This window comes from Capricornis sumatraensis, chromosome 18 (genome assembly GCF_032405125.1).
Source record: "Capricornis sumatraensis isolate serow.1 chromosome 18, serow.2, whole genome shotgun sequence".
NCBI lineage: Eukaryota > Metazoa > Chordata > Mammalia > Artiodactyla > Bovidae > Capricornis > Capricornis sumatraensis.
In genome coordinates this window covers 77,461,210-77,487,308 of record NC_091086.1, presented here as the reverse complement: position 1 = coordinate 77,487,308, position 26,099 = coordinate 77,461,210, and the positions used below count along the sequence as shown (strand labels likewise).

Genomic DNA, 26,099 nt, shown 5'->3' with positions numbered 1-26,099 from the left:
AATTTTATTCTTCTAACAAAATGATTACAACCAACCTAAAAAAAGGAAACAAGAAATCAACTCTAAATGGCTTGCGGTTCCATGGCTGACGGTGGAAAGGCCGCCAGTGAAGACACAGACAGGGCAGGGGGCCGCGTGCCCCTGCCCCACGCCAGCCGGGGCCACGGGACTCGGGAGCGGGGCCCGCGGGCCCTCCCCAGATGCAAGAGGGGGCCGGAAGCCACTGGGCTGGGTTTCCCTGCTAACTCAGCCCTGAACCAGACCCCCGCCCACCCGTGGTATTTGGCACTAGCTGTGGCCGCTGCACGCTGCCCAAGCACCCCTCGGGCGCGTCCGGAAGCTCAGCCCCGCCTGACCTGAAATCCATGGACCAGGCCGATTCCTTGGGAGCCCACAGAAGCCAGTGGCAGCAAGGCTGGGCCATTTGGGGCCCCTTCCATCGAAGCGATCTCCGTACAGACAGCTTTTACCAGTGAACCCCCCGCCCCTCAGTGTTTAAATAAATAAATAAGCTGTAAGGAAAGAGAGGCACACAAGTTACTCCAACAACGCACAGTGGGTGTGACGGCGCGCGCAAAGGGCAGGCACAGCCAGCCACTGGAAGGCATCGCGTCAGCGGCCTGGGGCCACCCGTCAGTACTCTGAACGGGGCTGGGTGCCTTGGCCGCAGCCTGACCCCTCCAGCGTGAGGAGTGGGAACCGGGGTCGCTGGGGCAAGTGTGCTTCAGACGCTCATGCGTGCGGGGCTCTAGGTCCCAAAGGCGTCCCCGCCGTCTCCTGCCGTTTCCTGGAGCCTCAACCCAGGCGGGGCTGCAGCTGGAGAGACCCAGCGCCCAGGGCCACCCAAGGTCTGTGCGGCTCCTCGGGGGCACCTGGGGCAGGGCTCAGAGTAACCCTAAGTGCGCATCAGCCCAAAGGCCCAGCTGGGGAATCAGCTGAGTCTCCGGGGGCTTCCCGCCTCGGGGAGTCAGCTCTGAGAGTCCATCTGGGGGCTTTCCGCCTCGGGGAGTCAGCTCTGAGTCCGTCCAGGGACTTCCCGCCTCTGGGAGTCAGTTCTGAGTGTCCATCCAGGTGCTTCCCGCCTCGCTGGGCCACATGAGGTGGCTGCTGCGTTCCAGTCTCTGCCAGCCTCCTGGAGGGAGGGAGGGAGGGAGGGAGGGGCCCGGGGGGGTGGACACAAGGAAAGCTTGAGTGGATGCTGACGCTCGGCCTGGACAGGAGCGCCTGGGGGCATTCTAGCGACTTCCACGGGATGCCAGCACCAGCCAGCGTGCTCTGCGGCTCCATCAGCACGCCTGCCTGGCCAGCCAGCAGGATCAGGGCCCTAGGAATAGATGGTGACCACCTCCCGGCCACTGCCCCTGACCAGCAGCACCCTGTTCAGCCCCTCGGTCAGGACCTCAAGGAACTCCATGTCTGCGGCAGGGCTGAGTTAAGGACGCGCCGGCCCCAAGCAAACGCCAAGGGAGCCCCTGACTCCCCAAGAGCCGCGTCGTCTGGACCCGGCCGGAGGTGGAGGAAGCTGGGACCCAGGTCCTTCGGGGTGGGAGACTGGGGGAGGGGGAGGGGCCCTGTCCGCCCACCAGGACCCCACATCCTGGGCTGCCCAGGCCGACCCTCAGCCCACGGCAAGCGCTCCTCCGCTCTGACCCCCACCCCGGGTGCCTCCACTGAGCAGGGGGACGGCGCGGCATGGTGCGCCCTACGGGGACAGTGTCAGTGAAGGATACAGTTCTCGTCCCCCTGCCGGTTCTTGGGGGGCCCCGGCATGTTCAGCAGGACCAGCTGGGCGTCCTGGGACTTGTCGAGGACGACGCCGTTGAGCCGCACGGCCGTGTGCATCCTCCTCACGTTGGACTGGTTCCTGGGGAGGGAGGCACTCACTCAGTACCTCCAGCCGCGTCCCGGGCCCCGGCCCACTCAGCTCCCCTCAGAAAGGACAGGTGGGCACAGGTCCGACCCGCCGCACAGAGAGCCCCAGGGGCAGCGAGTCCACAGGGGGCTGTGATGACGCCCGGGGAGAGCTGGTTTCCATGCTCCGAGCACAGCATGAGGCCTGCGGAGGAATCGTGGACCGCAGCCTTTGATCAGCACAGCCCTTCGGCGAAATGAAGCCAATTGCAGCCACCAATTACCAGGAGGGAAGCAGGGAAACGGAGCTCTTGGCTTCCTCTCTCCAATTTTGTCTGATAAAATTACAGGCTGGGCCTCTGTCCACGGCAGTCGGGGGTCTTTTGTTATAAGAACCATGAATTAGTTGCCGGGATGGACCACAATTACTAGTGCGTTTGGGGGCAGTGACCCCAGGAATGGGCATGTGATATTAAAGGGTCCCTCTGGGTTAAGGGTCTGAAAATACATATAATCTAAAAATTAGGAGTCTGGGGCCGGACAGACCCACGCCTCCCAGACGACGGGCCCCGTGGAGGGCAGAGGCTGGGCAGCCCGAGTGTCCAGGGCATGAACAGAGACCAGCTGTGAGGCCACCGACAGGGACGGGCGGCCGGGAGCTGAGCCTGGCAGGGAGGGGCACTCAGGCCAGGGCTGCGGCGCCGCGGGTGGGGGCTGCTGGACACACGGAGGAGGACTCATGGCCAGCCTGGGCGCGGGGCTGGAAACCAGATCCCCGCTCCGGATGGTGGCCCAGAGAACACCGGTGACCACACCCCCGGTTCACGGGGCCCAGGGAGGCCCCCTCGGGGCGGGCACGTGTCAGCGGGCTGACCACCACCTTCTGGGAGTCCCTCCTGCTGACTCCAAGGAGGCGCCTGGGGGAGGCTGTCCCCGAGCCCGCCTCCCACGCATCCTGCTGGCCCCCGGGGCACACGGGGCGCGGGCCCAGGGCTCATGGCGCCTTTTGCGGAGACGGCCGCTCCTGTGTCCACAGACGTGTGTTTGTTTTTCGGCCAGGAGGCTTTGCGTGGAGAGTGCTCTAAAGCCACGAGAGAACAGCGGGCAACAGTGTTCAGCCCTGCGTTCCCGGCTCGTCTGTGGGTCTTGTACCCTCCGTGCAGCCCACTCGGGTTCAGGGGCTGGAAGTGCAGTCCCGAACCCCACGGCTCTGCAGGGCGAGCAGCCAGGGCTTCTGAGGGAGGGAAGACAGCCCGGAAGTCACAGGGCGCCAGGGCAGATAGGCACGGACGGACAGCACCCCCAGCCTGGAGGCCCAGCTCCAGAGGTTCACTCACATCCCTGCCCCCAAGACTGAAGGCGCCGCCTCCTGGGGACAAGGCGTGCCCGGCGCCGGGCAGACGGAGGACACACCGTCCAGCCGAGCCAGAATGTGGAGCCTGAGCCCCTGGCCCCAAGGGACGTGGGTGAACAATCACTGCAGTTTCGGGCACAGCCAGCCTCCGCTCCACTGCAGAGCCGCTCAGGGCCATCCTGGCCTGGTCCTCATGCACTACCCAGAGAAGGAATTCCGGGTATGCGCCCTGAGCGGCTCTGGACAGAGAGAGCAAACTAAACAGGAAATTACTGAAAGCCGGGGGGGGTGGGTAGCAGCACATGTACACGGACACGCAGACACAGGTCAGGCACACGTACACAGACACGCACACACAGGTCAGGCGCATGTACACGGACACGCACATACAGGTCAGGTGCACATACACGGACACGCAAACACAGGTCAGGCGCATGTACACGGACACAGACACAGGTCAGGCCTATGTACACGGGGACACACACACAGGTCAGGCGCCATGTACATGGACACGCACACACACACAGATCAGGCACGTGTACACGGACACGCAGACACAGGTCAGGCATGTACACAGACACGCAGACACAGGTCAGGCGCATGTACACAGACACGCAGACACAGGTCAGGCACATGTACATGGACACGCACACACACACACATCAGGCGCATGTACACGGACACACACACAGGTCAGGCACATGTACATGGACACACACAGTCAGGAGCATGTACACGGACACGCACACACACAGATGTGCACACAGGCCAGGCACACGGACATGCACACACACACACGAGCACACACACAGGCCAGGCAAAAGTAAACAATGGACACATGCATGCACGCACACAGGCCAGACACACGGACACGGACACGCAGGCACACAGGCCAGGTGTGTATACACATCATGGACACGCAAGTACACACACACAGACATGCACACACACAGGCATACACACAGACGCGCACACAGGCCAGGCATGTGTACACAGACATGCGCACACATAGGACCGAGCACACCCACACATAGGGTTGCATGTGTACACACTGACCCACACGTGAGGCCAAGTAAATATGCATAGAGACACGCGTGCACAGACCAGGCACACACACATACTCACGGAAGCACCCACACACTGGGCCCTGCACACACACGGGGCTGTGTACACACTCGGACATGCACACGCAGTTCACGGGGGTTGTGCGTGCAGCGCATGCCAGGCAACCACGTCTACGAGGTCCGGGGTAAGGGGGCGACTTACAGGTTTCCCCATTCTCTACACGGGAGAGAAAACGGAGAGTGTGTTACTTCAGGAGAACACACAGCGTGCGTCGCACAGCTTCTAGCTCCGCCAGGCCACCCTTCTCAGCCGACAGCGTCCTTCTCAAGGGGACGGGCCCCTCGGACCCCCGGACCCTGTGGCCAGTAGGGCTCCGTGGCTCAGCTCCAACGCCCAAGACTCTGCAGATGCTGTCCTAGCCTCCCACCCAGGACCCCTCCATCTCCCAGGCCCAGCCACACCGCACACTAGGTCGGGGCCTGCCCCAGGGCTCTCAGCTCAACGCTGCAGCCGTGAGCCAAGCAGGGCTCGGGCCCCGGGCGGAAGGGCAGCCTGGAGGGTCCCTACTGGAGCTTGGCCCTGACCTCTGGATGCTGGGACCCCCACCAGGGACACCAACGGCAGCCTCACTGGGCTCCTCACCCACACCCCCGCTAACTGCGCCCTAGGCTGCCCCCCCGCCCCGACCGCTCACAGACCGTGTGGGCTGCGGCTCCTGACGGACAGCGGGGGACCCCTCAGCTGCGGTCGGGGCAGCCTGACACTCACGGCTTCAAGCTGAAGAGGTCCTTGAACCCGGACACAGTGGCGTCCTTGTTCCGATGCTTCTCGGCAACCAGCTTCTCCTTCGTCCAGGTCATCTGCACCCTGTCGGGCGTGGGCGGGGCCTGGGCCCTGGCAGCCATGGCCGAGTGGGAGGCCGTGTTCCTGTCGTGGATCAGCTGAGCCTGGCGGGCATGGGGAGCACGGCCTCACTCACCGGCCCGCATGATTGCGGGCACACAGGGCTCCCGAGCGCACGGGGCTGGCCCGGGGCCGCAACGCTCTCCAGGACAGGAACCAACCCCCATGGGGAGAGCAGCCAGCCGGCCCCACAGACCCAAGACGGACACAGCAACGCGGTCCCTGAGCCCAGGCCCATGAGGGCGTGACCTCGACCACAGCAGAGGGGAGGAGGAGGGCCAGGCGTGGAGGCGAGACGCCCCGGAGACCAGGACCCTGCGCACCTCGCGCTCCCGCTCCGTCTTGGACAGCTGCATCTGCTTCAGCATCTGTGAGCGCTGCTCCATCATCAGCGTCCGCTCGTAGGTGAAGGCCGAGATGTCGCTCTCCACCTGCAGGCCCGAAGCACGAGGCTGACCCCTGCCCCCCGACGGAGGGCCACGGCCCCCTGTGGGCGCAGAGCCTGGCCCCGGCGTGCCCGCCCCAGGTCATCATGACTGAAAGCCCCTGCCCTTCCTGGGGCCCTGGTCACGGACACACGAGAGGCCCTCCGCCCTGGCTCTGGGCACAGGCCCACCTGCCCGCACAGGACCGACGGGAGCCTCTCACTGGCCGCGGGGCTCGGATCCTGACTAGCGGCTGGTCTCGCGGTCACGTTCAGTGCAGGTGAGTCTTCCTGCGGTGAACTCACAGCCCAGCCACCCACAGGGAAAGCCTCAGGGAAAGCTACACTGAGGAACTCGCTGCAAGACGCCCAGCCCTCCTCGAAGCCAGGCTCACAGAGACAGACAGCGCCCGAGACGCAGCCGTCCGGGAGCTCACGACGGGCTCCGGGGATGGCTCCACCTGGGCTGTGGGGATCGCAGGCCCCGCCCAGCGCCCGCCGGCCCTCACCATCTCCACCACCTCCACCTCGGCGCTGATCCGCAGGTGGTACAGGAAGGTCTGCAGGTCCTTCTTCATCTGGATGCTGTTGTCGTCCACCTGGGCCACCGTGAAGATGCGCATCTGGCACTTCCTCCACACCTGGGGGCGGGGCCGTCACTCCTGCCTGCTGCCGGGACCACCGGGCAACCCCGCCCCCAGCGGCCCCGCCCCTGCGACCCCGCCCCCAGCGGCCCCGCACCCCGCGAGCCCACCCCGGGCGACCCCGCCCCCACGACCCCGCCCCCCACGAGCCCAGCCTCAGGCGATCCCGCCCCTAGCGACCCCACCCTCTGGCAACCCCACCTCCAAAGAGCCCAGCCTGGGCGACCCCAGCCCCGTGCCCCCGCCCCCAAGAACCCCAGCCTCAGGTGACCCCGCCCCCAGCGACCCCAGCCCCCAAGAGCCCAGCCTCGGGCGACCCCGCCCCCTATGAGCCCAGCCTCGGGCGACCCCGCCCCCTATGAGCCCAGCCTCGGGCGACCCCGCCCCCTATGAGCCCAGCCTCGGGCGACCCCGCCCCCTATGAGCCCAGCCTCGGGCGACCCCGCCCCCTATGAGCCCAGCCTCGGGCGACCCCGCCCCCTATGAGCCCAGCCTCGGGCGACCCCGCCCCCTATGAGCCCAGCCTCGGGCGACCCCGCCCCCTATGAGCCCTACCCCATGTAAACCCTGCTCCTCCTGACCCTGCGTGCCTCCCTGTGCGGCCGCCCCCGCCCCGCCCCGCCCCGCCCCGCCCCGCCCCGCGCGGCGCCCCGCCCCCACCTTGTGCTGCCGCAGGAGGAAGGGCAGCAGCATGAGCAGGCCCCCGTCGTGGACGATCCACCAGACGTCGATGTGCCCGCCGCTCAAGCGCTGCTGGTTGTGCGGGAACAGGTCCACGTTCTTAGCCACCAGCAGGGCCTGCTGTGCGGCTGTGGCATCACGCACGGTGTCTGCAGGGAGGGGCGGTCACGGGTCACGCCTGGGGCCGCTGGGAGCAGCCAGGTGGGGTGGGCTGGGGTCCCCGGGCAGCCCCTCGGGGGCAGGGGCCTCAGGCCCACCACCCTGCGGCTGAGGCGGCCAGCCTGGATCCGCCCCCACCCCCCGACCTCCCCGGGAACCGCGAGCCCCTCTCCGAGCGGGGCGGGGGCCGTGGACCCACCAACGAAGTTCCTCCAGGAGGAGGGGTTGTCCTCCCGCTTCCAGGCCCCGGGCCAGCCCACAAGCACCGTGTTGTGCTTCATGGCCCCCAGGCCGGCCGACTGGATGAGGTGTGACGTGCCGTCCCGCAGGCTGGACGACACCACCAGCTGGCAGAAACCCTTGGTCTTCTCGGCGCTCATCAGGGCCCGGATGTTCTGCAACACGGGTGGGCGGGTGGCAGTCGGCAGGGGGCTGGGGGTACCCTGGCACCCCCACCCCAGGCGCCGGGCAGCTTCCACATAGACGTCACAGCCTCAGAGGCGGAGGCTGGAGGCTGAGCAGCTGGAGCCCAGGCCAGAGCTCAGCACGCTCGGGGCTGGCTGTGTACACGTGAGCACATGTGCGTGCACGTACCCATGGGAGCACGGGGGCGAAGGTCATCACTGGGACCGTGCGGTCACATCCCACCCACCCCGGCACGACACCCTGCCCCGGCTCCTGCTTCCTGGGGGCCAGGCCAGGATGCGTGGGGCCCAACAGCTCCTCCTGGAAGCCTGTGGAGCCAGCGGTTCAGGAGGGAGGCCAGCCTCCTGGACCACACACCAGTGCCCAACAGGCAGCTCGATGCCCAGGGAGGCCACACACGCAGGGACCAAGGGAGGCCTTCTTGATGGCCCAGACGGCCCAACCTGCGCTTGCCGGCCACCTCCTGGCCCTGCTGGCTGGCCCTCGGGGGCCTGGCGTGGGCCCCGCCTGAGCAGGAGCACGGCCCCGCGAGGGAGGCCTGGACACTGGGCCTCTGGCCTCAGAGCCGAGACAGCCAACCTCACTTGTCCTGAGCCCCTGCTGTGAGCACTTGTGACGGACACCCAGGAAACTTCCACCAACACGTCTCCCCTTGGCAGCACACCCCCCCTCAACCGCCGACATAAGCGACCACCTGCAAGGGTCCCAGCAGCTGGGACGAGGCCCAGGGCCGCCTCGGTGCAGCTGCACTGCTGCTTAGGACCCCTGGACACGCGCTCCCAGAGACCAGTCCAAGGGCTTGGCCTCCCCACTCAACCGGCTCAAAGGCCACACGTTCCAGCTCTGAGCCCGATGGTTTTCCAGATCACGGGTGGGAGTGCGGACCTCTGCTGGGGCTTCGAGGAGCCCCCGTAGGGTTCCGAGCAGCAGCGCTCTGGGGCCTCAGACCACAGCCCCACGCTGAACCCCAGTGTCCACGGTGAGCCCTCCTGCCCGAGGAGACCAGCCTCACCCACGCTCCCCCTACACCCGGCTGGCCCTCTGCTCACCGGATCATCTGATGTGGGCCCGTCCCCCCAGAACCAGCAGGGGCCCCCACCCAACAAGGCCGCCACTTCCACGAATGGGCTGACAAACACTGCCCAGGCTTCCTCCTGCAAAGCCGCGTGGGTGCACCCAGCAGACGCATCCAGCACGGCAAACCTGGGCACCCGACCACGGGCTGCCCGTGGGCCTCACCCCGAGGCCCCCACGAGCACCTCCACCAGCCCCTCCCCTGGGGAACCCACACAGGTCTGAGCTCCACCCCTGCCGGACACCTGGGGTGACCCCCAGCAGAGCCTCCCCTTCCCCCCAGCAGCGCCAGAATCCAACCACCGGCTTGGGATGGGACGGGGCCCTCGAGATAGAGATGACGGAGAACCCGAGTGGGGCGTCCCGCCTCCCCGTAAACCATCACGGAGACCAGAACCGAACCCGAGGCCCGCCTCCCCGTAAACCATCACGGAGACCCGAACCACACCCGAGACCCGCCTCCCCGTAAAACATCACGGAGACCCAAACCGCACCCGAGGCCTGCCTCCCCGTAAACCATCACGGAGACCAGAACCGAACCGGAGGCCCGCCTCCCTGTAAACCATCACGGAGACCAGAACCGAACCCGAGGCCCGCCTCCCCGTAAACCATCATGGAGACCCAAACCGCACCCGAGACCCGCCTCCCCATAAACCATCACGGAGACCAGGACCGAACCCGAGGCCCGCCTCCTCGTAAACCATCACGGAGACCCAAACCGCACCCAAGACCCGCCTCCCCGTAAACCATCACGGAGACCAGAACCGAACCCGAGGCCTGCCTCCCCGTAAACCATCACGGAGACCAGGACCCCGCAACACTGCCCGGCCTCGGGCGTCAGGAACCACCCCCACGCCAAGGACGGCGGATTCCACAGAACAGGACTCAGAGCTCATCTGGGAAAGGAACCCTCTGCGGCCTTTGTTGAAACGCCACAGGCGCTTGACCAACTGGGAGAGCAGTGGTTAAAAGCAAAATGAGTACGCGGAACAGTATTTCCAAAGTCGTATGTTTAAAAACAGCAGCCGGGGGAGGGCCAGAGGGACACGCGGGTGACACCCTCAGGGCTGGAAGGGGGGCCGTGACTCTAGCTGTGCTGGTGCCGTTTCAGGCGGCGCTGAGCTCTGACCCCTCGCCCTTCAGTGCTGGGCCAGACGCCCAGCTCCCCACCCGTCCCCAGAGATGCTGGGGGACCGAAGGGGCCACGGCCACAGAGAGAGAAGATGCTCTCTGCACAGGAGTGCAGCCGGAGGCCACCCCGGCACTATGAGCACAGAGCCGGCCCCCACCTGGGTGCGGGCATCGGGGCTGGGGCGTCTTCACACCAGATGCAGGGGCTCCAGAAGACAGAGCCGACACACGGAGCCGCTCTGCCGGCGAGGATGCCGCCCGGCGTCTGCACCAGGATTGCCGCCACGACCCGGGGTCAAGCCCACGGCCACAGACGACTGGGGTCCACGCCCAGGATCACAGCCACAAACCCACTGTCTACACCCAGAGCCACAGACGACCCCGGGGTCCGCACCCACGGCCCAGGCTCGCCGCCGTGATTTCGGTGTCACGCCCAGAGTCACGGCCATGCCCGCGGCGTCTACACGCACAGCTCACACCAACAGCTGCCACGTCAAACCTCTGGGTCATGATGACCCCAGAGAGGACGGCTGGAGCCCTGCAGACAAGGAAGAGGCCGTGACCCGTCCCCCACAGGCTGCGTCAGAAGCACCGGCCCCCAGGTGGGTCCCCGGGGCTGCCTGTCCCACCGCTGAGGAAGGGGGCGGATGCCTCAGGATACACGGGCTGAGACCCTCCGAGAGGCCGGGGCCGCTCCAGGCACTCTGGGGGACCTCCGGGCGCAGCATGGTTTATAAACAGATGGACGCCAGGCAGCCCACACGCGGGGACAGCAGGCGAGGGCGCCCACGGCGGCCCACACCCCGCAGCCGGGCAGAGGTGAGCGGGGAGGCCGGACGGGGCTTGGGGACTGCTGTCACAGACCCCTCCTGTCTCAGAGACAGAGGCGTAGCTGGAGAGGAAAAACAGCTGGTGGCGGACCACCTGGAAATGCCGCTGGCGGGCGGAGGTGACGGGACAGGCCACGCGGGGACAGCCACGTGGCGCAGTCACTGTGAGCCTGAACTGTCCCCAAGACGGGGTTTGAGGGTTAGGGAGACCAGGCCACCAGGGCTGCCCCAGACCCAGGGCTGAGGCCACAGCCGCTTCAGCGGAGCGTCCCAGTCGGAGGACGGAGTGCTGGCTGGCCCCCGTGGCCCCCTCTGGACGGGCCCTGAAGCGGAGCAGAGGGAACTTGAGCCAGTCCCGCCCACTGGGAGTCCTGCCTCGGGGCAGCGCTCAGCCAAGCCCACTGCCAGCCCACTGCCTGCCCAAGGCCTCTGGGTGTGCACTCCAAGTCTCAGTTCCCCTCCCTGCTTGTTCAGACTCAGAAACCACACCCGCTTGGAAACAAGAACAGAGCCAGCACAACCCAAGGGACGGTGGCGGGCGTGCGGTGCAAACACTAACAGGGCCGCCCGCTTCCTGGACGCCGGGCCGCCCACCTCCTCGGCCTGCTGGGCCTCCGCGTGCTTGTCCAGGAAGGTGCCCTCCAGCACGGAGCCCACGATGGTCAGGCCCTTGCCGGCCTTGAGCTGTGAGGTGAAGGAGAGCAGGCGGGGGTGCTTCACACGCTGCTCATCGTCCAGGTTCAGCAGGACCAGCACCTGGGGCCTGGGGGGCGGGGCGGGCGTTACCGCGGCATCGCAGTGCCAGCCTGGGAGAGCCCAGGTTCCAGGGGGCAGCCTCTCCCAGGAGTGCGGAGGTGGGCAGGCCCCCCCCCTCATCCATGGCGGGGCCCCAACTAGCTCGGCTCACCCCTGCACCCGACGCCCCGACCAGAGATTAGACCCGAGCTGGGTGGCCGGCTGGGTGGTCCCAGCTCCCAGTCCCACTGCCCTAAAGGGGGGCACCGCTTCCCTCCGTGAGGCCTGGCCTCAGGACAGGGCGGGGGGCCGCTGAGCGGCGGGCGCGGGCCGGCTCACCTCCAGTTCTTGGTGTGCAGCGGGCCGTGCTCCACGTGGAGCAGGGCGTAGCGGGCGGCGTTCAGCGACAGCCCGCGGATGCCATCTCCCCATTCCTTCTCCGCCCTGCAGGGGGGGCGCGCGGGGATGAGGCCCAGCCCCCGGCCCACCCGGGTGGCCCCGCAGGCAGCCAGCCGGGGGCCGTGGGGGCCTTTCGGTGCCTCTGTGACAAACAGGGGGGCTTCCCGGGCTGGGCAGGAACGGGGCAGCAGGACGAGGGGCGACCTGTGCAGAATGGGGGTGGGGGGTGCAGGAGGGGCAAGGGCCCCAGACCCTCCCTCCACGCTTGGAAGAGCTGGACGGGGCCTTCAGGCTGCGCCCCTGGAGGCCTCTCATCGCCTCAAGCCCAAGAAGCCCCCAGGTCCCACCTCCCCAAGGCCTCTGCTCCCGAACGGGGCCAGGGTATCCAGGGAAAATGCCCCCGTGATGGACCCAGGGCTCTGAGATGCAAGGGACCCGCCCATCGCTTAGAGTTCTATGGGGACCCTTTAGAAACGCTGTAACCCGCCACACGCCAGTGCCGTCATTAGATGGATCTCACGGCTTAGGGACATGCTGCTGAAACAGCGTGGCTTCTACCCTGGGACACAGACAAGCCCAACGGCAGGGCGAGACAAGCACGCGGCAGGCTTGGGAGGGCGCGCGGCCGCCGGCTCACCCGCGGTACTCGATGTACTTGTAAATGCAGCCGGCGATGAGCATGGCGCAGAGCGCGTAGTACCAGGAGCAGATGAACATCAGGGCGAAACACAGGCTCATGCCCAGGAAGGACAGCGCCCTGCGGGCGGCAGCAGGCGGCGCTCACCACCCAGCCCCGTGCCAGCGCCCGAGCAGCCGCCCGGAGGCCTCCCCCACCCCAGCAGGAGGACCCGGGCCTTGGTGCCGGCCGGGGCGCGCCCGCCCGGCCGTCCTGAGGGCTGAAGCAGCCCCGGGGCTGGGAGACGCCCGGTCCAGGAAGGGCGGCCGGGGCCCCGGGGGCTGCCCCCCACGCCCCCGGGAAGGCAGGAGCAGCCCCGTGCTCACCAGTGGTAGTACTTGAAGCGCGGGCGCCAGCTGGGCGTGCGCAGCAGCGTCTGCAGGGCGCAGGCCAGGTTCACGAACATGTAGCACATGAGAAAGAACCTGGGCGCGGGCGGCAGCGTGAGGCCCGGGCCCCGGGGTCCTCCCAGCCGCGCCCGCACCCGCGAGCAGGCGCCCCCGGTGGCCACTCACATGGACAGGATGGGGGCCACGCTGTCCAGGGAGGCGATGAGGATGCCGGTCTCGCAGATGAGGGCTGTGAGCAGCAGGGCCCATGTGGGCTCCCCGTTGGCCTTCCCGTGGCCGAACACCTGCCGGGAGCAGGGCGTAGGCGCCGGAAGAACGCTCACGTGCGGGCCAGAGACAGAGACCCTGCGTTCAGCTCAAAGGAGGCCTCGGGACTGCAACGCCAGGACGGACCCCACACAGCCACAGCCAGGAGAGGCCAGAGCGCGGAGCCCGGGGCTCCCGTCGAGTGCCGGCTGGGGGCACAGCCTGGGAGGGCCCCATGGGGACCGTGGCTCCTGGGAGGAAGCTTTGCCCCCCGCCTCCTTCCCGCATGTGGTCCGGGATGGGAAACCCAGAGCCTGGGGCAGACACAGAGCGAGACGAGAACACAGGCTCCGGGTGGGGTGGCCAGGCTGGAGGCGGGGACCTACGTCCCCCAGCCTTTGCGCTCAGGGGCAGACCCCGGGGCCTCAGAGGCAGGCTTCCTGGAGGGGGGGGGGCGTCTCACACTGATGGGGGGCGCTCACCTGCAGGAAGGGGACGATGGAGTCCCGGGCGATGGCCTGCAGCAGGCGCGGGGCCCCAGTCAGGCTCTGCAGGCCGGCCCCACAGGTGGAGAAGAAGGAGCCGATGACGATGACCCAGGGCGACGGCCAGGCCAGCATGCCAATGACGAGATTCCCCTGCAGGGCCTCCCCAAACCTGAGGGGGCAAGAGTTTCCAAAGTGCAGCTGAGGACAGAGACCACCTCCCAGCCCCCGAGAGGGAGTGACAGCCCCCCGGAGCCCCTGCACCCAGCTCTCCTGGAGGCCAGGGTCGCGGTGTGGGCTCTAGGCTCCAGTACAGGAGGGATGCACAGGCCTGACCCCAGCATGCTGGCCGCTGGGACACCCTGACACGCGAGACTGGACACCTTGCCCTCCCCAGTCTCAACACTAGTCATCAAAGAAACCAGTGCTGGCCCAGGAGCTCCTGCAAGCCATGAGCGAAACGTACTTATCTCGCAAGATCACGCCTTCGATGCAGGCACCGAAAAGCACGATGCAGGACAGGTCTGCAGCTGGGGTCAAGGACGCGGCAGGCAGCACACGCTGGCCACAGGCGGGCCCGCACCAGCCCCCGCCTGCCCACCCCACTCGGGTCGTGGCCCCCCTGGACAGGACACCTCGGGTCAGTCGGGACGGGCCTGGCCCTCGTCGTGACCACTGCTGGGACTAAGCGGGAACCCTCACCAGCTGGGGAGGCGTGAACTCGGGAGAAACGGCCCCCCCGGCACGGCGACACCAGGGACCCCCGCTCGACAAAAGCGTGGCTCCGAGCACACACGTAGCTGCATGTGATCACGCACCACAGAGCTGTGTGCTCACGTGCAGTCCCCAGGCAAAGCCACGCTCTTCAACCAACCCAGGCTGGAGTCCAGGAGTCAGGGCAAGGCCAGCCCGGCCCCTCCGAGGGCGGGGGTATGGTCAGGGCAGCCCGACGCTGCCTAGAGGCAGGGGTGGGGGGCACCTGGAGGAGGCCCCAAGGGCGCGGCCACAAGCGGAGGACGGTACAGCCGCCCACCCTCCCACGCTTGGCCCCCACGCCCGGCTCGGCCCCCACACCGGGCCCCCATGCCCAGCCCCTACGCCTGGCTTGGCCCCCACACTGGGTCCCCACACCGGGCCCCCACAATGACCCCCAAGGATACAAATGAAAGACGTGGTCACGATGGCCAGGATGGTCCCCGTGGGGATGGACTTCTGTGCATCCCTGAGGTCCCCGGACCGGTTTGAGCCCGCCATGATGCCTGTGGGAACAGAGGGTGGTGATGGTTCCCGGGCAAACCTGGGAGATGCCGCCCGCCCAGCCCCGTCGGGCAGAGTCCAAGCACGGTGGGGGGCAGGGGGGCTTCCTCCCAACGTATGGGAGAGACCCCAGGCTGCACGGGGCGGCTGTCGGCACGCTGGGCCTCACAGGCCGGGCTGGACCTCACCGTACGCCGCGAGACTGCAGGGCACGACAGTGTCCGCAGGATCAGCCGCCCGGCCGTGAACCAAGTCACGGCACAGAGCAGGGCACGGCTCAGCCCAGGCTCAGCCCCGGGCTCCAATGCCAGAGCCAGCCTCTGTGAGCATCCAGCTCGGACCTCGTCCCCTGAACGCCGTTAAGCCCCGCAGCCGGGAGTGAGAAAGTCCCTGGAGGCTGCTGCCAAATGCTGACTCACCCCCAGGCCAGGCCTGGGTCAGTGCATGGCCCGGCCTCAGCCCCCCACCCCCCGCAGGGAGCAGCCTCCACCTCCACCCGCATCGCTCTGTCCAGCACATAAACTCTAAGTGAGTCCACCTGAGCTCAGAGCACGTCCTCACAGAGGCACGTCTGTCAGCGCCTGTGATCCCAGGGGTGGCCTGAGCAGAGCCCGTGGGTGCGGTGCCACGGGGCATGGAAACACCCGCACCCACAGAGGAGGCTCCTATGCCCTCGTCACCGACAGGTGGGGAGAAGGATCCCCGAGGGGCTGGACCCCACCCCAACTACCGCCTAAGTGAGGTGTGACCCACTTCCACGGGGAGGCTAGACATGGGAGCAGGAGAGACGGACACACCACCACAGGCTGCTCAGTTGGCTGGGGGGCCAGGGGACCACGGCCAGGCTGAGAGCTTCCCAGGAGCAGGTGTGTATGCGTGTACTCACACGCGTGAACCTACGGACAAGTGTGCGTGTGCGTACGCGTGGGGGTGGGGTGGCCTGCACCCCAGTCCCTGCAGGAAGACTCAGCGGACTCTCTCGTTGAGCACGAGGACGGCGGCCTCCGACAGCCGTCGCGTCCACTGCCAACACCAAGGTCACAGGGCTTCTCTGCATAGCCTGGCCTCTCAGGAGGGCGTGGACGAACCTGCCTGACGCCACAAAGCTTCCCAGGCCCCCCACTCGGGACAGATGGGGAGCGGAGACCCTTTGGCTCATTTCTTGAGCCAAAAGGAACCGGCGGGGGGGGCCCTGACCCGCGGGAGCAGACGGGGGTTGGGGGCAGGAGAGAACCTGACCCACGGGGGCAGGGATGGGGACGGGGGCAGGGGGGGCCCTGACCCACGGGGGCAGGGATGGGGATGCGGGCAGGGGGGGCCCTGACCCGCGGGGGCAGAAACGGGGACGGGGGCAGGGGGGGCCCTGACCCACGGGGGCAGGGATGGGGACGGGGGCAGGGGGGGCCCTGACCCACGGGGGCAGGGATGGGGATGCGGGCAGGGGGGGCTCTGACCCACGGGGGCAGAGACGGGGACGGGGGCAGGGGGGCCCTGACCCACGGGGGCAGGGATGGGGACGGGGGCAGGGGGGCCCTGACCCGCGGGGGCAGAGACGGGGATGGGGGCAGGGGGGCCCTGACCCGCGGGGGCAGAGACGGGGACGGGGGCAGGGGGGCCCTGACCCGCGGGGGCAGGGATGGGGGCGTGTGTGGGAGCCGGGGGGCCCTGACCCGCGGGGGCAGAGACGGGGATGGGGGCAGGGGGGCCCTGACCCGCGGGGGCAGGGGTGGGGGCGTGTGTGGGAGCCGGGGGGCCCTGACCCGTGGGGGCAGGGATGGGGGCGTGTGTGGGAGCCGGGGGGCCCTGACCCGCAGGGGCAGGGGTGGGGGCGTGTGTGGGAGCCGGGGGGCCCTGACCCGTGGGGGCAGGGATGGGGGCGTGTGTGGGAGCCGGGGGGCCCTGACCCGCGGGGGCAGGGATGGGGGCGTGTGTGGGAGCCGGGGGGCCCTGGCCGGCGGGAGGAGAAACGGCGGCGGGGGTGGGGGCGGGGGGCGGCGTGCGCTGGCCCCGGAACTCGGGCCTCACCGGTCACGGATGGGAAGTAGATGCCGACCAGCATGGTGAAATAAGTCATGATGTCGGTCAGCACGTAGGGCAGCCCGCGGGCTCGGGCCTCCTCCGGCACAGCCACCGAGGGCACCCCCTTCTTCTCCACGAACGCCCCCTTGTCTGCGTACGCGCTCCACAGGTTGTCTGCGGGGGCAAAGGCGGCTCACAAGACCCCAGTACTGGCCCAGGGCTCAGCTCCCCAGCGCTGACCCCGCCTGGACAGGGACGCGGACTCAGAGCAACTGAGCCCAGAGAAAATTACATCTCCTGACAGCCGAAGCAAAGGCTTCAGTGCTGGAGTCTGAAGAAGACACCCATCACGGACAGCAGCTGTGCACCAACACGCTGCCCGACCGCCACCCTCCACCTCTTCATTAACCCCCGACTGCTGCTCCGCAAGCCAAAAGCTGGGGGCGTGACGCCGGGGCCTGACCTGCCCCCTCCACGGCGTCTAAGCTTGGGGAGCACTAGCCCGGGGGGCCCAGAGGGTCAGCAATGGGGGGTGCAGTCACACGGCCACCAGCAGGACAGGAGGACAGGGCCCCAAGGAGTGGGCGTGGATGCCCAGCAGCAGAGACCTGCTGGACACTCACCCAGAGGATGGACACTCACCAGGGGGGGACGTTCACCTAGAAGGGGCCACTCACCAGCGGGGGACACTCAGCAGGGGGGACACTCAGCAGGGGGACACTTACCGGGGGCGACACCCAGAAGGGAACACTCAGCAGGGGAGACACTCAGCAGGGGGGACACTCACCCAGAAAGGGATACTCACCTGGGGGGACACTCAGCAGGGGGACACTCAGCAGGGGGGACATTCACCCAGAAGGGGACACTCAGCAAGGGAGACACTCACCCAGGTGGGGACACTCAGCAGGAGGGACACTCAGCAGGAGGGACACTCAGCAGGAGGGACACTCAGCAGGGGGACACTCAGCAGGGGGACACTTACCGGGGGCGACACCCAGAAGGGGACACTCAGCAGGGGAGACACTCACCCGGGTGGGGACACTCAGCAGGGGGGGACACTCACCCAGGAGGACACCGCTGGCCACACCCGGGATGCCCTGGATCTCAGTGACGTTGTTGTGGAGAAAGTACTGGTCACAGGAAGCGCTGTCCGTGGAGCCGTTGCAGAAGATGCCCCAGAGCGCGGTGGTCGCCGAGATGTTGTTGGCGGTGTGGACTTTGGCACAGACGTCGAAGCCACGTCGGGACAGCGTGCGGTTCCCCAGCAGACAGACCCTGGTGGGGGCGGGCAGTGACAAGCCTCTGCTCACTGTCCCCCTCGGTAACCGAGCGCAGCTCAGGGGTCTCTGCTACAGAGGTGTCCACGAGCGGCGTGCCCCGGTGTGTCCCACCACTCTCTGCTCTGGGGCGTCTGACATGGTGCGAACAGCTCGCCCACAGGCGCACAGCGGCACACAGCAGCTGGGGGTGCGGGACTCAGGGCCAGCGCCTCCCCCACCAGGCGCCCCCTGGACCAGCCCCATGTGGGCGGCATTGGGGCTCGCTCGCTCGCTCGGTGACCGGGGCTGCCGCCTTCAATCCCGAAGGGGACAAGGAAGGGGCTCCGGTGAGGACAGGCCTCGGCTGGGAGCAGCGCGGTGCTGCCAGACGGGCCCCAGGCCTGCCAGCCCGTCTTCAACCCAGCCAGAGCGCCGACGGCTGTGGACACGGCCCAGCCCCCGGCCCGGCCGACATGCTCAGCGGGTACAGCCCCCAGATCCGGGGGAGGGCTCACGGGATGTCGGGCGGGTCGAAGGCGGTCTTGATGACGCCGGCGTAGATGGCAAGGATGGAGAGCACCACACAGGCCAGGAACACCAGAGCCAGCTTGTTGACGTACTTGACGCCCACGAAGACCACCGTGGCCATGAGGGCCAGCGTGCAGGTCCCGTACACGCGCATGTTGTGCAGCAGGGCTGTGGCCTCGCCCCCTGCGCCCTCGGGGTGCACGATGGCCGCGCCGGGCGAGATGTAGGTCTGCAGGGCGCAGGGCACAGGACCAGGTCGGGAAGGCTGCCCACCCTGCCAGTGGCACCCCCGGGAGCAGGGAGGGGCACCCGCCCTGCCAGTGGGACCCCCGGGAGCAGGGAGGGGCCGGGGCACTAGCGCCTCCCAGAGGGCCATCTCAGGGGCTCTGTGCTGGGTGTCCCCCCGACCCCATGAGCCCCCACACCCGCAGATGCCACTGGGACAGACCCTTGAATCACCCGACAGGGACATCGGATGCCCACCAACGTGCTGGACAAAGGAACCCGGGCCGAAACAAAGCACTTACCAAGAAAATCTCAATGGTCCCCAGAATGTACATGGCCCCTGCAAACGTGGTGCCCAAGTAGAAGCAGAGGCCCACGGCCCCCCCGAACTCCGGCCCCAGAGACCTCGATATCATGTAGTAAGAGCCACCCGCTGCAAGACATGCCAGACGGAACCCGGCAGGTTACGCACGCGCCAACGGGCTCATTCCAGAATGGGGCGCGAGGTGGCGGGCAGGGGACCCGCGTGGCATCCACGGGTACCTCCTCCCAGAGGGTGGCCGACTTTGGCCGCCATGACTGAATGAGGTGCAGCTCCAAGCAGGGCCCAGGGCAGAGACCACGGCGGCCGGCACCTGCGTTCTCTTAACTTCACCCAAGAACACTTAGGAAGCTGAGTCACCTGCTCCACGTCTCACCTCTGGGTGTGGTGGCACCCAGCTTGCCAGCCCACCCCTGTTCCTCCTGCTGGCGGGCTGAGATCCCACTCGGACACCGACCAGGGGCCGTGCATGGCAAGGGGCACCTGGAGGACACCTGAGGGCGCACACCCTCCTGAAGAGTGGCGGGTCCCTCAGGAGGCTGACCACAAGGCCCTCCTGGGACCCCCTGGCCACCTCCCCCAGCCCCACGGCGCTTTGGCAATGACTTGCCTCAGGAAGAGAACCACAATCTGCAGGAAACCAGAATCCAGAACCAAAGAGACACCACAGCTTGTGGGGCGCCAGCGTGAACAGGACAGGAAACACCACGGAGGTGTCTCGGAGGAGAAACCCAGTCTCACAGGGACCCTGGGTGTTCGGGCTCCAGGGGACGAGCCGCAAGTACACACCCCACCTGGCCTCACAGAAGCCCCAACGCACCTGGGGCTGGAGACACAGTGGGCAGGGGGGTTCCCTGTTCAACCTCCCTGTTCAAGCCCTGTCTCTGCCCATGGGGCCCCTGGAGGGCAAGCCCCCCTGCCGTCTGCCCCTCGGGACGCAGGCTCCCTCCCACCACGGGACTGCTCTCTGCTGTCCCGAGGCCACCCGGTGGTGGGGGTGCTTCAGTCACTCGGCCGTGTCCGATGCTTTGCGACCCCGTGGGCTGCGACTCCTCTGTCCATGGGATTCTCCAGGCAGGAACTCTGGAGGGGGCTGCCATTCCCTTCTCCAGGGACCTTGCCGACCCAGGGATCCAACCCGGGTCTCCCGCACTGCAGGCGGGTTCTTCACCACTGAGCCGCCTCGGAAGCCCGAGGCCACCCAGGGTGCAAAGGTCACAGGAAGTGGCCACGCAGCCCCTCCCCGCCTGGCCCGGCTGCCCACAGCTCCCCTACCTGGGACCACACCGTTGGTCGCGATCGCACTCATGGAGATGGCGGTCAGCATCGTCTGCGGATAAACAAGGAGCCCCTCAGAAGACGGACGGTTTCCAAGACACCTCAGCACGAAGATGGCGCCAGGCCCGGGCAGGGACACCTACAGGCCAGCTCCCAGCTTCTGACCACAGAGGGGCCAGGCGGCCACGTGGCTGGGGCACTCAGGACCTCGGCTACTTGACCCCCAACGTCGAGCTCCTGGGATCACCCAGGGGTTCCCCAGCTCAAGGCCCTCCTGCCCTGAAGGGCTGGCTTCTAGTGGGTGCCCACTCCCCGTGGGAAGCAAGGGGCCCCACTGAGATGCCCGTTTCCCGGGAGGATGCGAGGGAACCCCGTGGAGGCACACCTCCTGTGACGTGCCCAGGACCCCGTCTGTGCACCCCCACCCACGGGACCACGGGACCCTGTCCAGGGTGGGCCACCTCCCCCCACCATCTGCACAGGGGGCCACACCTGCGGGCTGCAGGGCAATCACTTCACAACCTGGAAACCGGATGGAGCAGCCCCAGGAGGCTCAAGGCCTCGGCAACCCGCTGGCCGGGTCCTGCTGCGAGCGATTCCAGCTCACGAGGCCCTGCTCTGTCTCCCGCTTTCAGCGGTTTTGGGGGAGATTCTTCCAAAAATGCTCCCAGGGGCACTAGGTGCAGAACAGCGTGGTGCGACCCCACCGTGACCCCTCATCTGCTCACTGGGTCCTCTCGGGCTGGTGGCGCTCGCGGTCAGGGAGGCTGCATGGCCCTCCTCGCCACAGGAATGGAGGCAGGGCCAGGGCAGGGGCCAGGGGCCACCTGAGAGGGCCTGGTGCACCCGGGTCTGAACGCGTCACCAGTAGGCGTCCCCTCCTGCCAACAGGAGCCCCGGGAATCACCCCGAGGCTCCCAGCGGGCAGGGGAGCTGCTGCAAGCGCAGGGCGGCCAGCTGGGAGTGGTGACCGTCCAGGGGCGCTCACTCACCCTGCTTCTGTGGAGACCTCAGCAGCCCCCAGCCCCACCCACCCGTCAGCAGCCAAGGGCCAACCTGCCCACGGGCCGGCCCCCCACGCACAGCCGAAAGTGGGGGCCCCCCCACTCACACAGGTGCAGCACATGGACACGACCAGGAAGGACTCCAGCACGCCCGCCGCCCCCACGATCCACGTGAGGCGCAGGAAGAGGATCACGCCCAGGATGTTCTGCAGGCAGGGCAGGTAGACGCCGATGAAGGTGCCCATGCCGGGGCTCTGCAAGGGGCGGGCGCCGTCAGGGCGGGCGGGGGCCGCGTGCACGCCGGGGGACGGGGAGACACGCAGAGGCCGCCAGGGCCGGGCCGGCCCCTCCGCCAGGAGCCGCGTGCACGCCCCGGGCTGGGCCGGCCCCTCCACCAGGAGCCGTATGCACGCCGGGGGACGGGGAGACACGCAGAGGCCGCCAGGGCCGGGCCGGCCCCCTCCGCCCAGGAGCCGCCTGCACGCCCCGGGCCCCGGGACCATAAGCCCCAGGGAGGCAGAGGATGCCTAGGGCTCGGACAGAACCCGGAGCAGGATCCCCCACCTGGGGCAGGGGCAGGCTCCACCCTCCTCTCCTAGTAGCGCCACGAGAAGGTGGGGAGATAGAGCGACCTGCCCAGCACGCCTGCACCCCATTTCTCAGGAGACCCCAACTTGGAAGAAGAGAGGCCGGAGGAAGGACCGGGCACTAGCTGCCAGGCCCCAAACCACAACAGGCACCCGCTGGGTCCTGACCACAAGATGGATGTCCAGCGAGGGGAGACCCGTGAGGGTGCAGGGGGCACGTGCTGCCTGCAGGCCACCACTTCCCAAGGGTCCCACCTGCACGGGGCCCAGACGCAGTCTGGTAGAGGAGTTGCCCCACTGCGGGGTAACTGTGGGAGGGCGCGTGATGAAAACGGCCGGGACCCTGCACAGACCATGGCCCAGGAAGCCCCCCGGGGGAGAACAGGGCCGACGGCCAGCGAGACCCCAGCGTCAGGGCCGGGGGCCAGCCCGTTCTGCCGGCGGCCGGCGAGACCCCAGCGTCAAGGCCGGGGGCCAGCCCGTTCTGCCGGCGGCCGGCGAGACCCCAGCGTCAGGTGGCCCGCTCGGGATCTGGGGTCACCTGACCAAGAAGAGAATGTTTAACTGGGGGAGCAGCTTAAATTCTGGTGAGCAAGAGGAAAAAAACTGGAGGACCAGCTTGCAAAAACACTTCCCATGAAAGTGGCCAGGCTGCCTGAAACGCAGCATCCCGTGGAGGCTGGGGAGACACAGTCCAGCCCCAAGACACCCCCTCCAAGGAAGCCAGGGGGGCTTCTGAGGAAGACTGGGCGGGCGACACAGGAACGCCTGCAGAGCAGATGCCCCGGGAACTGACTCTGGGCTGCGCCGATGCCGGGCAGGCTCAGCCTGAGGCCAGGACAGCCCCACAGCCTAGACCCCGAGTGTTGGCGACTGACGGTCAAAGCAGTTACGGGGGGAAGCTGGGGGGACTGGGGGCTCAGGGCCTGGCGGCAAACGAGAGGGTGATGCGAGGCCAGCCCCCAGCCCAGCCAGGGCCAGCAGCTGAGATGAGCCCCGTCCTGAAAGGCCACTCAGGGCCCTCAACACTGCAGAAGAGGCCACTTTGAAGGATCAACCCGAGTGGTCCCCAGGCCCAGGACATGACAGGCGCCTGGACCCTGGAGAAGGCACCTTCGGGGGATGGACACCCCACCTCGGTGCCCCTCAGTTGGAGGGACCCACGCTCAGTCCTCGGTGGGGCGGTGAGGGCATCCGGCAAACCCGGCCACACAGAGGGTTATACAGAGAGTCCCAGGTGGCCTGCGGCACCTGCTCCCAGCCCCCGGGGGACGGAGGCCGGGGCCGTCTGCCCGGGACACGAGTTCACAATCTCCCCTGTGCACACAGGGCCTCCGCGGGGACCCGCAGGCAGCTCAGCTCATCTTGGGAGAGTCCCAGAGACAACGCTCAGAAATAAGGCCCCTGGGAAGGCGGGGGCAGGATAGGGTCCATGACAACCCAGGGAGTCGGGGGGCCCAGGGTGGGGGGGGCACCGTAGCCTGGGGGCCGGGGCAGGGGGCAGTCGCAAGCCAGGAGGCCTGGGACCCGGGGTGGGGGGCACCTTGTCCTGGGGGCCCAAGGGCTAGGGGGCGGCTGCAGGGTGGGGGGCACCTTGGGCTGGGGGCCTGAGGGCTGGGGGGAGGCTGCAGGGTGGGGGGCACCTTGGCCTGGGAGCCTGGAGGCCCAAGGGCTGGGGGGCGGCTGCAGGGTAGGGGAAACCGTGGCGTGGGGTCCGGGGCAGGGAGCGGTTGCAAGCCAGGGGGCCTGGGACCTGGGGTGGGGGGCACCTTGGGCTTGGGGCTGGAGCCTGGGGTGGGGTTCACCTTGGCCTGGGGGCCTGGGACCCGGGGTGGGGGGCACCTTGGGCTGCAGGCTGGTGCCCGGGTGGGGGGCACCTTGGCTTGGGGGCCTGGGACCCAGGGTGGGGGGCACCTTGGGCTGCGGGCTGGTGCCCAGGTGGGGGGCACCTTGGCTTGGGGGCCTGGGACCCGGGGTGGGGGGCACCTTGGGCTGCGGGCTGGTGCCTGGGTGGGGGGCACCGTGGCCTGGGGGCCTGGGACCCGGGGTGGGGGGCACCTTGGGCTGCGGGCTGGTGCCTGGGTGGGGGGCACCGTGGCCTGGGGGCCTGGGACCCGGGGCGGGGCGCACCTTGGCCTGGCGCCGCCGGCTGTCCTCTGCCTCCTCGTGCTCCACCACCCCCTGACTCAGGTTAGTGTAGTTGGCCAGCTTGTTGAGCAGCGAGGACACCATGGGGTTACTGTCCATCTCCTCCTGTTTTGGGGCCGAGCCGTGGAGTCAGTTACCCATCCCCACCCCGGAGATATCGCCCAACTGACCAAATCAACCACCCGGGGGGTGCCCCCGCTCCGTTTGCCCTGAGGCCCACATATCCAAAGTGGGCAGGGGGCTCAGGATACAGCCCAGGGGTCAGGGGTTCGAGGTCAGAGCTCCAGGCCTCCAAAATCGCCCAGGTCCAGGCCCTCCGAGGGGCTCCCTGAGGCCTCGGTGGGGGCCCTCCGTTCACCGTGAGGCCGGGGTTAGGCCTCTCGTGTGGAGGACGGCTTCTCCCGCCACCTCCCGCTCAGAGGGGGAAGTGAGGTTCACCTCGAACAGCGCCATGTTCTTCCCTTCGTAGACGCTCTCTGTGTCCGCCTCCCCATGGCTGATGAACGGGCTGCTCTCCCTGGGGTGTCCGTCTCCTGCGGGGCAGGGTGCGGTCAGACGGGGCGGGGCCCGGCGAGACGGGGCGGGGCGGGGCTCAGCGAGATGTGGCCACACGGGCCCGGTCAGACGGGGCGGGGCTCAGTAAGACATGGCCACAGGGGCGCGGTCAGATGGGGCGGGGTGTGGTCAGACGGGGCGGGGCTCAGCGAGACGTGGCAGGGGCGCGGTCAGACGGGGCGGGAGTCCCGGGGAGGGGTGAGGGGGGCGGTGACAAGGGAACCGGCCCCTCTCGACCTGGCTCTCACGCCCTCGGTGATCTGCCCAGTCGAGGGCGCCAGGCAGAGACGAGGCTGAGGGCAGAGCTGGGTCCAAGATCTTGGGGTCCGGCTCCAGCATCACAAGTTTCCCCCAGGACAAACATCTCCTGACCAGCGGCTCCCGCCAGCCTGGCCTTGAGTGTCAGCGGGGACCGGCCTTTGTAAGGAGGCTCTGCCCTGACAGCGCCTCCGTCCCCCGGGCCTGGGGACCCCGCCCGCTGGAAGCCCCGCCCCGTGAGGGGCCTGGAGCCCACACGCAGCACCCACAGGCGGGTGGCCCACCGCAGCCCTGCCGTCTCCGCAGCTGTTCCTGTCGGGAAGGCCTGGGCCGCCAACCGCATTGCGAGTGTATGGAGACCACTGGCATCAGCCGTCCGCAGAGCAATGATGGGTCAGCCCAGACCCTCAGACACGGGCCTAACGGTGTGCTCCAGCGCAACATGAGCAGAAAAACCAGGTGGGCACCGCTCTCAGCATCGCCCTGCCTCAGGACCAGCGCCACTCTGGGAGCCGCCCGGGACACAGGCGAGCTGGAGTGGCCGGGGCCTCCTGCACGTCAGCGCCACCCATGGGCCCGCTGCAGCCGACCCAGCCCTGCTGAAAGGACTGAGCGGGGACTCGGGGAAGAGGCACCCAAAGCTGGCTTCTCTCAGGCCCTGGGCCAGCCCCAAGCCCGGCCGCGGCCGAGAATCACCCACTCACCAGGCCATCGGGGGTTGGGGTGGGGGGTGACTCACAGGTGATCCCCAAGTCCCCAGAAAAAGCCCAGCCCAGACGCACAGGGCAAGCGTGTTCCGTCCGTCCACGTCCCCACGCCTCGCCACGAGACAAATAGGAGCTGCTGAGGCCCAGAGGTCGCCCCCTGCCGAGCCCCCCAAAATCCAGAGGCCCCACTCAGCTCCACGCCCCACCTCCCAGGCCTCCTAGCCCCTCCCCAGAAGCTGCCCAGGGCCCAGCCCGTGGAAGCACTCAGCGGGCAGAGCCCTGGCCCCTGCTGGATGGACCCGCACTGCCCGCTGCCAGCCCCGGGGACCACCGTGGGGGCACAGGTCCATGGGTCCCAGAGATGGGGTCAGTGCTTGCGGGGGGGGGGGGGCATTGCCAACAGACGCTAGGAGCACGGGTGAGAGCTGGAGGCAGGGACAGGGCTGCCCACGGTCCCTCCAGCTGCCCACATGGCAGGGGTGGTGCCCAGACGAGCCGACCACCCAGCAAACCAAGGTC

The 26,099-nt window shown here is 68.1% G+C and overlaps 1 protein-coding gene across 2 annotated transcripts in view; it reads right to left on the bottom strand.

The window, feature by feature from the left end:
- SLC12A7 (solute carrier family 12 member 7) overlaps window positions 1-26,099 on the bottom strand; it is a 38,798-nt gene continuing 12,699 nt past the window's right edge. Inside the window, exons 2-24 of one of the 2 annotated variants that reach the window (XM_068990664.1) lie at window positions 24,499-24,593; window positions 24,043-24,165; window positions 21,433-21,579; window positions 20,319-20,373; window positions 19,024-19,154; window positions 18,484-18,725; window positions 17,773-17,984; window positions 16,716-16,883; window positions 14,594-14,692; window positions 13,900-13,957; window positions 13,431-13,605; window positions 12,868-12,986; window positions 12,679-12,777; window positions 12,314-12,433; window positions 11,617-11,721; window positions 11,137-11,305; window positions 7,281-7,476; window positions 6,902-7,071; window positions 6,107-6,238; window positions 5,497-5,604; window positions 5,039-5,217; window positions 1,731-1,864; window positions 1-1,416 (exon numbers count right to left, since the gene is read on the bottom strand). In XM_068990664.1, coding sequence (XP_068846765.1) covers window positions 1,325-1,416; window positions 1,731-1,864; window positions 5,039-5,217; window positions 5,497-5,604; window positions 6,107-6,238; window positions 6,902-7,071; window positions 7,281-7,476; window positions 11,137-11,305; window positions 11,617-11,721; window positions 12,314-12,433; window positions 12,679-12,777; window positions 12,868-12,986; window positions 13,431-13,605; window positions 13,900-13,957; window positions 14,594-14,692; window positions 16,716-16,883; window positions 17,773-17,984; window positions 18,484-18,725; window positions 19,024-19,154; window positions 20,319-20,373; window positions 21,433-21,579; window positions 24,043-24,165; window positions 24,499-24,593 — 3,128 coding nt within the window. In that variant the 3' untranslated portion in view covers window positions 1-1,324. Of the gene's footprint in view, window positions 1,417-1,730; window positions 1,865-4,471; window positions 4,487-5,038; window positions 5,218-5,496; window positions 5,605-6,106; window positions 6,239-6,901; window positions 7,072-7,280; window positions 7,477-11,136; window positions 11,306-11,616; window positions 11,722-12,313; window positions 12,434-12,678; window positions 12,778-12,867; window positions 12,987-13,430; window positions 13,606-13,899; window positions 13,958-14,593; window positions 14,693-16,715; window positions 16,884-17,772; window positions 17,985-18,483; window positions 18,726-19,023; window positions 19,155-20,318; window positions 20,374-21,049; window positions 21,116-21,432; window positions 21,580-24,042; window positions 24,166-24,498; window positions 24,594-26,099 lie in introns of those variants that run through there. The other variant, XM_068990665.1, reaches the window with a different exon arrangement.